The sequence below is a fragment of the Carlito syrichta genome, unplaced genomic scaffold (assembly GCF_000164805.1).
Source record: "Carlito syrichta isolate Samal-C Ts95f unplaced genomic scaffold, Tarsius_syrichta-2.0.1 Scaffold307141, whole genome shotgun sequence".
Lineage (NCBI taxonomy): Eukaryota > Metazoa > Chordata > Mammalia > Primates > Tarsiidae > Carlito > Carlito syrichta.
The window spans coordinates 488922-503737 of NW_007251237.1; the positions used below are offsets into that span (position 1 = coordinate 488922).

General features: G+C 37.2%; 1 protein-coding gene across 1 annotated transcript in view; it reads left to right on the forward strand.

The window, feature by feature from the left end:
* Positions 1 to 14816, forward strand: part of LOC103266329 (centrosomal protein of 83 kDa-like) — a 99264-nt gene that overhangs the window by 69801 nt on the left and 14647 nt on the right. Inside the window, exons 8-10 of the mRNA XM_008063931.2 lie at positions 4050 to 4164; positions 5703 to 5847; positions 5950 to 6099. Coding sequence (XP_008062122.1) covers positions 4050 to 4164; positions 5703 to 5847; positions 5950 to 6099 — 410 coding nt within the window. The remainder of the gene's footprint in view (positions 1 to 4049; positions 4165 to 5702; positions 5848 to 5949; positions 6100 to 14816) is intronic.

Here is a 14816-nt window from a genome sequence, read left to right on the forward strand (position 1 = left end):
ACATCACAAAGAGGGCTTAGAACCAGGGATCTAGAGGCAGAAAGAAACTTTATTGTGGCTTTTTGGGATTTGGTTCAGATTACTCAGAGAAAAGCATTATTTGTCATTACTGGGTAATGCATTTCCATACATGTTTTTTATTTTTAATGAATAAAATAATTCTTTTTAGTTTAGTTTTTTTTTTTTTAAAGGAAACTAACAGTTACTGTCTGTATAAGTGCATTCATTATTTTAGGATTATGAAAATAAAGCATTAAAGAAAAACTGAAGATCCACCAATGAATCAATTTGAATGCAGAGGACAAATCAATTGCTGGGGGTCACACTGCTCCTTTAACTGCAAAAGGAGGCCTGAAGTCAGACCTCGCCTGTTGCTTGACTCTCTGTCTGGTGTTCTTTCAGTTTCAATAATTATAGTTTAGTTGAAAATGTTTTCTTATTTTAGTAACTCTCAGGGTGAAATGAGTAAGAAACAAGTTGTTATTTCTTCTTAAAGTTACCATAAAGTGAATCTACTTTCTATGCAATAAGATGGCTCTGATTTTCTACCTCATGTAGCTATAGTATAATTTGTTAAGGAACTGCTCTGTCATTCTTAACCTTTTACAGTTAGTATGTCCTAGCAGTTATAAACTATATTTGTCACAGTAATTGGAGGTTCATTGAAATTGTATTTCTTCAATTTTTTTTTTTTTTTTGAATTGGAGTCTCACTGTCGTCCAGGCTGGAGTGCAGTGGCATGCTCCCAGCTACCGCAGCCTTGACCTGCTGGGCTCAGGCGATCCTTCCACCTCAGCCTTCCAAGTAGCTGGAACTACAGGCACAAGGCACCATGCCCAGCTAATTTTTTGATTTATTGTAGAGATGAGGTCTCACCAAGTTGGTCTCAGGGTGGTTTTGAACCCATGGGCTTAGGCAGTTCTCTCACTTTGGCCTCCCAAAGTGCTGGGATTATAGGCTTGAGCCACCACACCTGGCCCTCAAACTTTAAAAGAATTTACAATTTGAATTCTGTCTGCCCATGAAATTATAATGTAGTGAAACCCAATCTACAAAAATTTTAAGTATTAAAATAACTATAATTTCTTAGTTGCTTTCATGTAGTTAAACATCATTTTGTGATACTTGCTTTTATAGAAAAGAAAGTCAAGCCAGGCACGGTGACTCATGCCTGTAATCCTAGCACTTTGGGAGACTGAGGCAAGAGGATTGCTTGAACCCAGGAGTTTGAAACCATCCTGGGCAACATAGCAAGACCTTGTCTCTACAAAACAATAAAAAATAAATAAGTATATAAATAGAAAAGAACTTCAGAAAGGAGATTAAAAAATGGAAACCTGATGTCAGTATAAGGAAACCATTTTATGTACTGTCATTTAAAAATCCACAAGTTAATTTGGAGGGATACCTTATGGTAGTTAGTAGTACAAAGATAGTACATACTCACTTTTGGTTTGTTTCTTTTGTTATTATTGTTGTTGAGTCAGTGTGTTGCTCTATTGTCCAGGCTGGAGTGCAGTGGCATGATTACAGCTCACGATAGCCTTGACCTCCTGGGCTCAGGCCATCCTTCTGCCTCTGCTTCCTAAGTAGCTGGGACTACAGATGTGTGCCACCACACCCAGCTAATTTTTTAATTTTTTTGTAGAGATGAGATCTCTCTATGATGCCCAGTCTGGTCTTGAACTCCTGGGCCCAAGCAATCCTCCTGCCTCAGTCTCCCGAAGTGCTGGATTACAAGCATGAACCGCCATGCCTGGCTTGGTGTCTCTTCTAGTGAGGCATTTCTATTTTTTGTCCTTGCCCACTTTGGCTCTGGGCCCTCTTGGTTTGTGTAAAACTCCCACCTCCACTTTTTACAGGGTCTGACTGGACTCTGAGCAAATTGTTCTTTACTCTGTGGTTCCTAGCATCTCACATTTTATGTATTTGACTTGTGTATATTTGTAGTTTCCTACTCTGAGCCCATGGTCTATACATTAAGATAATATGTCTTAAAAAAAAAAAAAAGATAATGTGTCTGAATGCAGTGTTATCTGACCTTTATGTCTTTTTTGATGAAATCCATATACTAGTATAACTAATTTTAGAAGCATCAGACCACAGAGAAACCTGTGGTAAATGCTAGAGCAGTGCAGGTAATTGCAGAGACAAGGCTTTCTTATTTGCTGTTGTGTCCTCAGCTTCTAAAACAGTTCCTGACATGTAATAGGTATTCAGTAAATATTTGCTGAATAAATGAAGAAAAAGCCACAAACTAGAATTATTCAGCCTTCAAAGGGATATCTCAGTGAAGACTAAAAAATATTATGTGGTGGCTAATTATAAGGAAAGTACTGGCAATTATTCACAGTCATTTATGGCCTTAAAAGAATTAGGTTTTGGCAAAAAAGGTTTAAATTTATACAGTGTATACTTAATCCTACTCCTCTTTATGTGCAGGCACGCACACATACACATACCTATGTGCATACATCATTTACTTACCAAATTCAGTGGATTTTTCCTTCTTGCCCCTTTTATTAATTTTTGCATCTTTTTTTTTCCTTTTAATTTTTGAGTTGGGTCCTCACTCTATCACCCAGATTGGAGTGCAGTGGCATGATCATGGCTCACCACAACCCCAAACTTCTGGGCTCAGGTGATCCTCTTGCCTCAGCCTCTGGAACTATAGGCACATGCCACCATGCCCGGCTAACTTTTTGATCTTTTTGTAGAGATAAGTTCTCGCTATGTTGCTCAGGCTGGTCTCAAACTCCTGGGTTCAAGCAGTCTTTCTGCCTGGGCCTCCCAAAGTGCTTGGATGACAGGGATGAGCTACAGTGCCTGGCCTATTTCTTGCTTCTTAATTGATTCCTTTACCTTCAGTTTCTTAAGCCAGCACATTTGCATTAGCTTGAATTGTGCCACCTTCTACAGCTACAGGGTCAATAGCCTTTTTGTGTGGCATAGAAATTTTGTTCACTGCCATTTCTCCACAGATTTCACGCCTTCCTTGCCCTACCTGTAACGCATGGCTTGTTGGCTTAAGAGCAAACCATGTTGTGTCATACCCATATAACACTTTATATGCCGTTTCTTCTACCTAGAGGGTTTTGTTTGTCCCCAGCACCTCTTTGTTTTCTAATTTTATTTTTATAGCGGCAAGGCTATAGTCACCCAGGCTGGAGTACAGTGGTGCAATCGTAGCTCACTGCAGCCTTAATCTTCTGGGCTCCTTCCACCTCAGCCTCCCAAGTAGCTGGGACTACAGGTGTGCACCACTGTGTCCAGCTAATTTTAAAAAAAATTTGTTTAGAGATGGTGTCTTTGTATGTTGCCCAGGCTGATTTTAACCTCCTGACCTCAAGCATTCCTTCTGCCTCAGCCTCCCAAGTATCTGGAATTACAGGTGTGAGCAAACTATGCTTGGCTCCCAACACATTTTGAAAAGGAAGGTTTCAGGGGTTTTTTTTTTGTGAATGTTTTAGTCATTGGCTTATATATTTATTTATTTAGAGTTAGGTTCTCACTCTGTTGCTCAGGCTGGAGTGCAGTGGCACAATTGTGGCTCACTGTGGGTCACTGCAACCTTGACCCTTTGGGCTCAGGCAATCCTTCCGTCTCAGCCTCCTGAGAATCTGCGACTACAGATGTGCACTACCACACCCAGCAAATTTTTTGATGTTTTTGTAGAGATGAGATCGCGATATGTTGCTTAGTCTGGTCTTGAACTCCTGGCTCAAGTAATCCTCCTGCTTCAGCCTCCCAAAGTATTGGGATTACAAGTGTGAGCCGTGCACCTGGCTGACTATTTGATATTAGATGCTTATAATTAAGTCTTTTAAGGCAAGATTAAAAGAAATGCATCACTTCTGTTAGGAAAAGACAGTGTTTTCTTGGTGTCTCCTTGTGCTAAATACTGTTCCAGGCCTTGGCACACCTTCCTTCCCTCAAGGCACTGGTACTCTATACCACCAAAGCATTTTCTTATTTTCACTTAGTTTTTGAGTAAGTATTGAATGGCAAGAAAATGATTGATAATAATTTCAATTTCTAATTATCAACAGGTAAAAGAACTTAAACATTCCAACAAACTAGAAATAACAGACATCAAACTGGAGGCAGCAAGAGCTAAGAGTGAGCTAGAAAGAGAAAGGAATAAGATTCAGAGTGAACTGGATGGTAATATGACATTTTCACATGCTTTTTATTATTATTTTCAGATAAAAACTCACATTATTAGAATAGTTCAACTTGAATTTCTATTTCCAGATTTTCAGTTTAATTACCTTTTAATTTTGGAGTACATATGGATTGTTTTTGCTTATATATGGGATGGTTTGTTCATTATAAGAGATAACTTAAAAAATTAATCCTGTGTTATGCCATAGTTCTTTGATTAATATGTAAATTAAGTATAACTTTGAAAATGCAGTTTCATCATTCCTCAGTTTGTACTTTTAAATATATTTGGATCATGTAGTTGTTAGACCAGGAAATCAAATCTAGAGAATGTAAGGAAGATAGCTGCATTCAACGCCTAATTTATATTTTTTTTCTTTTAGAGTCTTACTCTGTCATGTAGGCAGGAGTACAGTAGTGTGATCCTGGCTGACGGCACTCTTGACCTCCTGTGTAGATCTCATTAAAATAAAAAAATTTATGTAGACCGTAGGCCGGTTACTCGTGCCTAGTTCAGTGTAGGCCTATTTTTAAGTTCTAGTTTAGCCTGAGAATGCCCATCTCATCAAGTTTTCTCAGAATGCCTATTGTTTCTAACTTTCTTAAAGACTTAAATAAACTGCCTTGACCTGTAGCCGTCCTTGAGTTTGTCTGTAGTTGAACTACTTTTAGGCAGAATTTATAAATGGGAGATTTTATTTTTATTTTTTGAAAAGGGGTCATGCTGTGTATCTTTTTACCCTTGCCTTTTAAGAGTTATTGATATAATAGGACTGTGCTCAAGCTGGACTTGAACTCTGGGGCTTAAACGATCTTCCCGCCTCAGCCTCCTGAGTACTTGGTACTGCAGGTACTGCTACTGTTTGAATGATTTTTTTTAAATGGTTAATTTCTACTTGTGGTTGCCTCACGGATCTCCAGAGTTAAGGAGTAGATTTTCGCAGGAGCTCAAAGGGTTTCGGATCTAGTACAGCATTCTGTGTTGCACTTTGAGTTAGATATTAATTTGCTTTAGCTTTTCCACATACCTGGTACTCACCATCTCCTCACGGGTGGTTTGTGAATTCATTAGACAAATGTGAGCATTTCCCTATTGTTTCTATTTCTGCTGGAATCACAGGTTTTGAGGGGTTGTGTGATTTGATTCCCTCTGCAATAGGCCGGCTTTGTTCTGCAGCTGCTTAGGGCTTGGCTTGCAAGACCCTTTAAAGCTAGAATAGTGAGCCTCTGGATATCATCCATGCTGATACCCTCAGTCCTCAAGATGTGAATGAGTAAATGTATATGACCTTTTATTAAGGTTGTTGTGTGTGTATGTGCTGTGTATCATAATGCCAGAAAAAATTAACTCTTAGTCTGTTTTATTCTTATTTTAAGGGAGTTTATTAATGATGTAAGGATCTTTGAGAATACATACCCAGAGAGATGCTCTGCATTCTTATAATTGTCCTACCAGCTATGAATGCTTGCTGTTAGTTGTGATTTTTCATCTGAATAACACTGAAGATAGTACATTTTTCTCCTTAAAATAATACTAGGATTACAGTCAGACAATGAAATTCTCAAATCAGCTGTTGAACACCACAAAATGCTCTTAGTAGAAAAGGATCGTGAATTAATACGTAAAGTACAAGCTACTAGAGAAGAAGGTTACCAAAAACTTGTGGCATTACAAGATGAAAAGTAAGTACTTAATGACCTTGCGTTAAATCTCTTTGCAAATGAAGCATTTTACTGTCACCTTTATTGTAGTTCTTGTAACATAATAATCATCTGTTGTTTTAGGCTGGAACTTGAGAACAGATTAGCAGAGTTAGAGAATATGAAAGTGGAACGTGATGTCTGGAGGCAATCTGAACGAGACCAGTGTGAGGAGAGGCTGAGGTCCATGCAGATGGCAGAGGAGTTGGCCAGAAAGGAGCTGCAGAGCCTGAGGTTGTAGCTGCGTGTGCACATGTGCTTAAAAATGTTAATTTTGGAGTAATGTTAGTTCACAAAATGATGTAAAAGTAGTACACGAAATTCCTACGTGCCCTTTACCCTGATCTTCAAATTCAACACCCTACATAACCATATTATAATAACCAAGACTAGGAAATTAAGGTCAGTGTGATCAGGACTTCAGACTTTACTGTTATTAAACTACTAACTTTTCTCATATTTTACCAGTTGTCCCACCGATGTCCTTTTTCTGTTCTAAGGTCCACTCCAAGATCACACTTGACCTTTACTTAGGTTCTGTTAATCTGGGACCTAGTAACACTTCTGAAAAGTGCTTGTCAGTATGTCTCTCAATTTGGGTTTGTAGTACATTTTTCATGTTTAAGTTCAGGGTATTCATTTTTAGCAAAAATAAAACCTAAGTCATATGTCCTCAGTGCGTCATATTAGTAGGCTCATGGTCCGTCCACTCTACTGGTGATTCTAACCTTGGTCATTTGGTTGAAGTGGTGTCTGCCAGATTTTTCCACTACAAAATTAACTATTTTTCCCTCTGTAACATATCATTATCTTCTGGCTGCCCTTATGGTTCTTTGAGACCATGCACATATTCTCATCATACTTTCTCATCACACATCCTCCCACTAATGTTAGTATCCATTGATAATTCTTACCTGAGAAAATTATAGTGTTTGCCAAATGGTGATTTTTCTATTTCTGTCATTCCTCCCACATTTATTAGTTGGAATTCTCCAGAAAGGAAGAGCTTTCCCTTCTCCTCTAAATATTATACCATTATGGATTTATAGATTTTATTTTTTTCTATGGGTGATATTTTATTATACTTAATTGTGTTGTACAGAGTTTCTCAGCTTTGGTCATTGGAAGGTCTTTCAAGTTGAATCCTGTGTCCTTTTGACATAATTCACCTTTGTTTTTTGAAGTTCTCTTTCTTTTCTGGCATCACAGGGTGCTCTAGGGCCTCTTTTACTTTGCCTGCCCCAACCCTGTAAGTACTCTTTCTTTAGGATATGTTTTTGTTGTTGTTGTTAATTGGAGAATGAGGTTTAGAAAACAGAATCTCAGCTTTAGGTTTGCTTATTGGTACTAGGGAATCAGTGCTTCTAGTCCCTCTCGGGGAACTGAGCTGGGAAGCATGTTTATGTACACATGAATATACATTATTTTTTGTTTTTCTATATTATGTATAGATTACTATATATTATATAGAAAAATAAAGAAATAGATATGTGTATTTGAATGTTTCCAATAATGAGTTTATATTGACATTTCTAATTTCATTCTAACACCATAGAGTTTATTTTAGTCATCTCTCTTTCCATATTTGCAGCTCCTCTGATGGTGAGAAACCTGGCCTTCATTAATCACACTATACTAACTGAATTCCTTAGCCCTAGCATACACATACAGTAGTTTTGGGATTGCTAACTCATAACTCAGTGAAAAGCAAACCTATTGACTAACATGTGATATCTGTGTTCAGTTCTTTTTGTCTTTAACCTTAGAGTGTAGGGATAATTCCAGCTTTTTGGGGTCCCTCCTTATATAGTCAAAATACTGTTTTCCGAAGTTACTTAGGATTTTTCTACCATATCCTGGTTCAGTGTGGTTATGTTTGTCGCGTATAAAACAAGTTTATTGTTTCTGTTTTGTTCCAATTTGAGTCCCCCCCATCCTTGTTTATTTATTAATATACTTGGATATGTGAAACATCCAAGTGGTTCTAAAGGATAGAACTACAAGAACGCAAAAAATACTCAGAAAGGTGCCACTGTCCACATCTGCTCTCCCTGCCCCATCCCCTCATTTTTCCCACCCACCCTGTAATTAATCTCATTAGTTGCTGGTTTACCTTTCGTGGGTTTGTTTTTTGTTTTCTAATAGATGTCAGATGGCTGTGTATTTTCTTTTTCTTTTTCTTTTTTTTTTTTGAGTCAGTCTCACTCTGTCACCCAGACTGGAGTGCAGTGGCACACTCATGGCCACCACAGCCTTGACCTGCTGGGCTCAAGTGATCCTTCCACCTCAGACTTCCAAGTAGCTGGAACTACAGGCACACGCCACCATGCTTGGCTAATTTTTTGATTTATTGTAGAGACGAGTTCTCACCAAGTTGCTGAGGCTAGCATCAAACTCCTGGGCTCAGGCAGTCCTCTCCCTTCCGCCTCCCAAAGTGCTGGGATTACAAGCATGAGCCACAATGCCTGGCTTATATTTTCTTTCTACTTCTTCTTTATCAATGTATCCTGGAAACTGCTTAATGTTAGTTCACAGACATTTCCCTCTTTCTGTTTTTTTCAGCTGCACAACACTCCATTGTGTGCATGGATCAGTGTTTATTGAGGTGCTCTCCTGCCTTTCAGTGGTTTCCAGTATTTTGTGGTTACTATGATCTAATCGATAATGCTGGACATACATATATTTCATGTTGTTGAAGGTGTGTCTTCAGGGTGAATTCCTGAAGTAAACAGGTGTTTCAAAAGGTAAATTCATGTGCAGTTTTGTTAGGTATTGCCAAATTTTTATCCAAAATAATTGTACTACTTTGCGTCTCAGTGTAGTTTAATTTGTATTTCTCATATCATAAATGAGGTTGAACAGCTTTTTTTATGTATGTATATATACACATACATATATATATATGTACTTGATTTTATTATAAAGATGTGGGGTACAAGTCAGGATTGGGTACGTAAGGTGTACCCAATGCGTGTAGGTGAAGTTTGGCTCTTCAGCTGGTCCTCACTTCCCCTGGTTTAGGATCAGGTACCCTTAGTGATGTAGTTTTTCAAATTTTTAAGGGCCATTTTTATATCATTTTTGTGTATTAATTATCTGATCATGTCTTTTCCTATTGTGATTGGTTTCTTTGGTCTTTTTCCCTTTGCTTTTTAGGAGTTCTTTATATATTAGGATTACGCTTCAAATCTCCTAGTGTGTCAGCAGTCATTTGACTCCATTTCTCATATTTTTTTGCCATGCAAAATTTTGTATTACATAATTTATTAATTTATTATTACCTCTGGATATTAAGTCATGATTAGATAGTCTCTTCATGAACTGAGGTTACAGAGGAATTCACTTTTTTTTTTTTTTGCTAGTTTTTTTTTTTTATATTTTGTTCTCTGGGTATATTTTGTTCTATTTGGAGTATGTTCTTATGTATGCTGTGAGGTATGGATTTAATTTTTTTTTAATGGCTAACCAGTTGTTCCATACTTTTATTAAAAACCTATCTTTGCCTCAATGATTGGTGGTGGTGATTTTATTATATTTTAAATTTCCAGCAGGTGTAGTGGCTCACTTAATCCCAGCACTTTGGGAGGCCAAGGCAGGAGGATTGCCTGAGCTCAGGGGTTCAAGACCAGCCTGGGCAACTTGGTGAGACCTCATCTCTACAATAAATCAAAAAATAAGCCAGGTGTGATAGTGTGCACTTATAGTTCCAACTATTTGAAAGGCTGAAGCAAAAGGATCACCTGAGCCCAGCAGGTAGAGGCTGTGGTAACTGTGAGCATGCTACTGCACTCCAGCCTGGGCAACAGACTGAGACTCCAACTTAAAAAAAAAAAATTCATATATACTTGGTTATATTTCTGGACTTTTTGTTATATTTCACTCTTGTCTGTTCCTGTTTCATTATCACAATATTTTAATTGTAGAAGCTTTATAGTTTGCTTTAATGTTGGGTTGTGCTACTCTGTAGTTTTTCCTAGTTTTAAGCTATTATTATATGTTTTTTTCCATATCAACTTGAATAGCGTCTCACTCCATAAAAAAGTTTGTTGATAACTTTTCCCCAAATTTTTTATTGTTGAAATGCATATAATATAAAATTTAGCATTTTAACTATTTTTACATATATAATTTAGTGGTATGGAATACATGTATAATGTGGACCCTTCACCACCATCCATCTACAGAGCTCTTTTCATCTTTTAAAACTGAAACTCTGTGCCCATTAAACAATAATGCCCCATTTCCCCTTCTCACATCTGCGGGGGCCTGCCCCTTCCGGGTCTTGGGTTTCCTGAAGGAGGGATGAACAGGCGAAAGACAAAAATAATATACTCAGACACCTACTTGCTGAACAGATGACAATTTAATGTTAGTTAACACAGAGCTTTTATGCCATTCGTAAAGGGGCAAGACAAAGAAAATTCCTTCACGTGCATATGCTTTAAAAGTTACCACCATCCAGCGGTCTAGAAGCGACAAACAAGCCAAGAACACTATCTACTTTTAGTTAATGAGTCTTTATCATAAAGCCAAAAATGATAGTCTTAGTTCCAAGTCCTGAATTACAGTCCTTGAAATGTCTCAAGAAAGTTTCCAAGTGCACATTTCTCCATGTGTCAGGAGTTTTTCTCTCTGGGGCTTCTATGACCTTCAAAGCTTCATAATCGCCTCTTTTGTCCAGGCATCTTCATTACTTTTCTCTTATTCTGCAGTGTTTATTTCTAAAGAAAACTCAAAAGAAGCTTTAGTGATGTTTCCCAGGCCCCTGGGGTTGCTTTCTGTATTTAGTTAATTTATCATAAAAGTATCCAGTTAGTATATTATGAATTCAGTGAAAACCCACTCTATAAACATTAACTTAGAATTTTAACTATTGAATTAAGTAAAAACCTTAACAATTAATCTTCATCCTAAATCTGTGAAAACAGTGTTATAAATCACCTACATAACTCCTAGATAAGTGTTAGAACTTATAATGAATTCATAATGAACTTACTATAAACTTGTGCTTCTAAAAAACCTTATGTCTAAACACTAAACTACATAATTCTAAATCAAATAAGGAGTGAATATACTTGTATCATTTTTACTCAAGCAGTATCTAGTAACTTATAACCAAGTGAAAGAAAGCATTTTTGATGTGCTTCAGAGTTTAACCATTGATTTGTTAGAAAAGGCCAAATGGCATAGTGGGAAATGAAAAATAAACCATGACATTCTCAGGTTAGCTGTGAGTCCTTCACATAAACATGCCATTTTCTTCTTCCACGACTGCACAGAATTCTTCGGCCATACCAAATAGCAAAGGTGGAAGACAGAAGGGCCTCAACTTCCCGGACTCACTTTGCAGCCAGGGGTCCTGAGCACACCTGGACTTCATCAATCAGGCTGGCTCCCAACACCCATCCCCTAGTAATCACCATTTAACTTTCTGTCTTTATGATTTTGGCTACTCTGTGTACCTCAGATAAGTAGGACCATACAGTAGTTGTATTTTTTTGACTGTGCTAATTTACTTAGCATGATGGCTTTCGTAACTTAGATGGTTCATTCATATTCTGGCATGTCAGAATTTCCTTTCTTTTTAAGGCTGAATAACTTTCCCTTGTATGTTTATATCATTTACTTATTCATTTATCTGTCCATGGACACCTAGATTAGCTTCCACATTGTAGCTATTCTTGCTATGAATGTGGGTGTACAAATATCTCTTCATGTCCCTGCTTTCAGGTATTTTGGGTATATATCCAGAAGAGAAATTAATGTATCATATGGTAATTATAGTTTTAATTTTTTAAGGAATATCTTCACCAATACTTATTTTCTGCTTTTAAAAAAAAATTTTTGATGCATAATAATTGTACGTGTTTATGGAATACAGTGTGGTATTTTGAGTCATGTATGTAATGTGTAATGATCAAATTAGGGTAATTACCATATTCATCACCTCAAACATTTGTCATATCTTTGAATTGGTAACATTCAAAATCGTCTCTTTTAGCTGTTGCAATATAAAATAAATTATTGCTCACTGTAGTCATCCTACTGGCTGTAGAACACTAGAACTTCTTCCTGTCTAGCAGAAATGTTTATGTTACTCAGTCTCTCTCTCCCCTTCCCCACTACCCTTCTCAGCCTCTGATAACCACTGTTCTACTCTCTGCTTCTATAGGGCCAACTTTTTTAGCTTTCATATATGCATGAGAACATGCAGTATTTATTATCTTCTGTGCTTGACTGGTTTCAGCTATCATATTGTCCTCCAGACTCATCCACATTGCTGGGAATGACAAGGTTTTATTCTTTTTTATGGCTGAATAGCATTCCATTGTGTGTGACAGTTTCTTACTCCATTCTCCTGCTGCTGTGCACTTGGGTTGAGTCCCTATCTTGGCCATTGTGAATAGTGCTGCAGTAAATATGGGAATGCAGGGATCTCTTTAACATACAGATTTCCTTTCCTTTGGACATATGCCCAGTTGTGGGACTGCTGGATCCTCTGGGGGTTCTAGTTTTAGTTTTTTGAGGAGCCACCATACTGTTTTTCATAATGGCTATACTATTCCTACCAGTGATGTTTTTTCTTTGTTGTTGTTTTCTTTGTTTTTCTTTGACATTTTGCTCATATGTAATTCTCTTGACTTTCCCACATCTTTCTTCAGTCCTTTGAGCACCCTGAACACGTTTGTTCCAATGTTTTTGTCTATTTGATCTGCCATCAATTCATTTTCTAGGATAGTTTTTGTTGTTGTTGTTTTTTAATGGGCTGTACTCTCTTGCTTCTTTGTATGCCTTGTGTGTTTGGTTTTTTTGTTGTTGTTGAAAACTGGAAATTTAAATCTAATAACTGATAATACTGAAAATTAGATTATCCCTCTTCCTGAGGACTTGCTGTTTTTGTCAATTTTTTTTTTTTTTCATTTTTCTGACTGTAGTAGCCTGCTTCTGTGCCAAAGATTAGCCTAAGGTATAAACTTAGTCTTCTCAGCTCTCTTCTGATCCTTTGCCTTTCCCTTGGTATGGTTGGTCACTTTCTAATTTCTCTCATATTTGCAACTGTTTTTCATTATCCTTGTTTTCAATGTCTAGCTTCCATAGGGCAAAAATAGTAAAATGAAGGGGCCGAGGGGGATGGGCACTAGCCCTTTAAGTCCTCTGGTAGTCACTTCAGCCAGGGGGAGGGAAGTTCAGTTGTGGGAGAAGGTGCCTGCCTCCTAGGGGTCTGAAGCATCACCTCTGATTTGGGATCTTTACATCACCTCTGGAGTCAGAAATAGCAGTTATACATCCAAGCACAGATGTGCCGTGTATTTGGAGGACAGAGTGCTTTTTCTCTACCCTGGCTCCCAAACTGTGCGCAGGTTGCTCCTGGCATTCTTGCAAAGTTTCCTGCAGTAGGTCTAGGGTTACAGGATGGGTCCCTGCTGCTGTGCTAAGAACTGAAATTGACCAAAATTAACTGCAGTTTACCGTCCATACCTTTCCCTGGAAGTTTCAAGCCTTCAGTAGATTCCAGGTTTCCAAAATAGATAATGTCATACAGATTCTGCCAGTACAGTTGCCTGGTAGGGAGACAGAGTCCTGGTGTTTCCTGCTCCATCATCATCTCAGAATCCTGTGCATTAAATTTTTAAACTTGGGGAGAACTGACATCTTTTTGACATTGGGTTGTCCTTTCCTAAAACCAGATGTATTTTCATTTATTGAAGTTTCCTTTGGTGTTTTTTCAAGAAAGTTTTAAAACTTTGACACATTTCTTGTTAAATGTATTATTAGGTATTTAATTTTGAGACCAGGTGTGGTGATTCATGCCTTTAATCCCAGCACTTTGGGAAGCTGAGGCAGAAGGATCGCTTGAGGCTAGGAGTTCAAGATCAGCTTGGGCAACGTAGTGAGACCCTCATCTCTACAAAAAAGTTTTAAAAAATTAGCTGGGCCTGGTGGCCTATACCTGTAGTCCCATCTACTGAGGAGACTGAGTAGTGCTTGAACCCAGGAGTTTGAATCTTCAGTGAGCCTTGGTTTCACCACTGCATTCCAGCCTGGGCAACAGAGTAAGACCCTGACTGTAATAATCAGTCAATAAAATTTAAGTTTTTAATTTTTGTTGCTATTGTAAATTTTTTTTCATTTTTGTCCTCTAGCTGATATTGTTTGTTTTTTGAGACTCAATTTTCATAGGCTTATTTTATATCCTACTTATTGAATTATTTTATTAAGTTCATTTTATTATGACTGTCTAGTTTCTCAGGTACACATGATCATATCATCTACAAATAGAGGTAATTTTACTTGTTTACCAGTTCTTTTACTCATAATTGACTTATCTAATTCCACTGGCAAATACTTTTAATACGATGTCGAGAAGTATTAGAGATTATAGACATTCTTGCCTTGTTGCTGATTTTGTTGGAACTGTCTCTACTGTTTCTTCATTGACTAAGTTGCTAGCTTTAGGATTGATGCATATGGATATTTTATCATTTAAGAACATATTCACCAATTTTTATTTTCTTGTGTGTTTTTCTAGGCATGATGTTGAAAACTGTCAAATGTTTTTTAGCATCTTTGGAAATAACTAACACTTTTTCTCTCTTAGAGTTATTAAGATAGTGTATTGATAAATTTTCTAATATTGAGCCAACCTTAATTTCTGGCATAAACTCCTTGATCTTAATTCCTCTTTTTTTTTTTTTCTTTGTTTAAAGTAGTAGTGTATTCTATTTGTTGATGCTTTCTGTAGATTTTGGTCTGTAATTTTGTTTTTTTGTGATGGTTGTATCAGGATTAGGCATCAATTTTATCCCTGTTCATAAAAAAGATTAAGAAATTTTTTATAAGAAATGATCATAGCACTCTAGCATTTAGGATACAAACAGTGTTTCTGTATAAATGTGTGTGCCTTTTATGTAACTTCAATGGGGAGAAGAACTTTCTCTTTCTACTTTTAT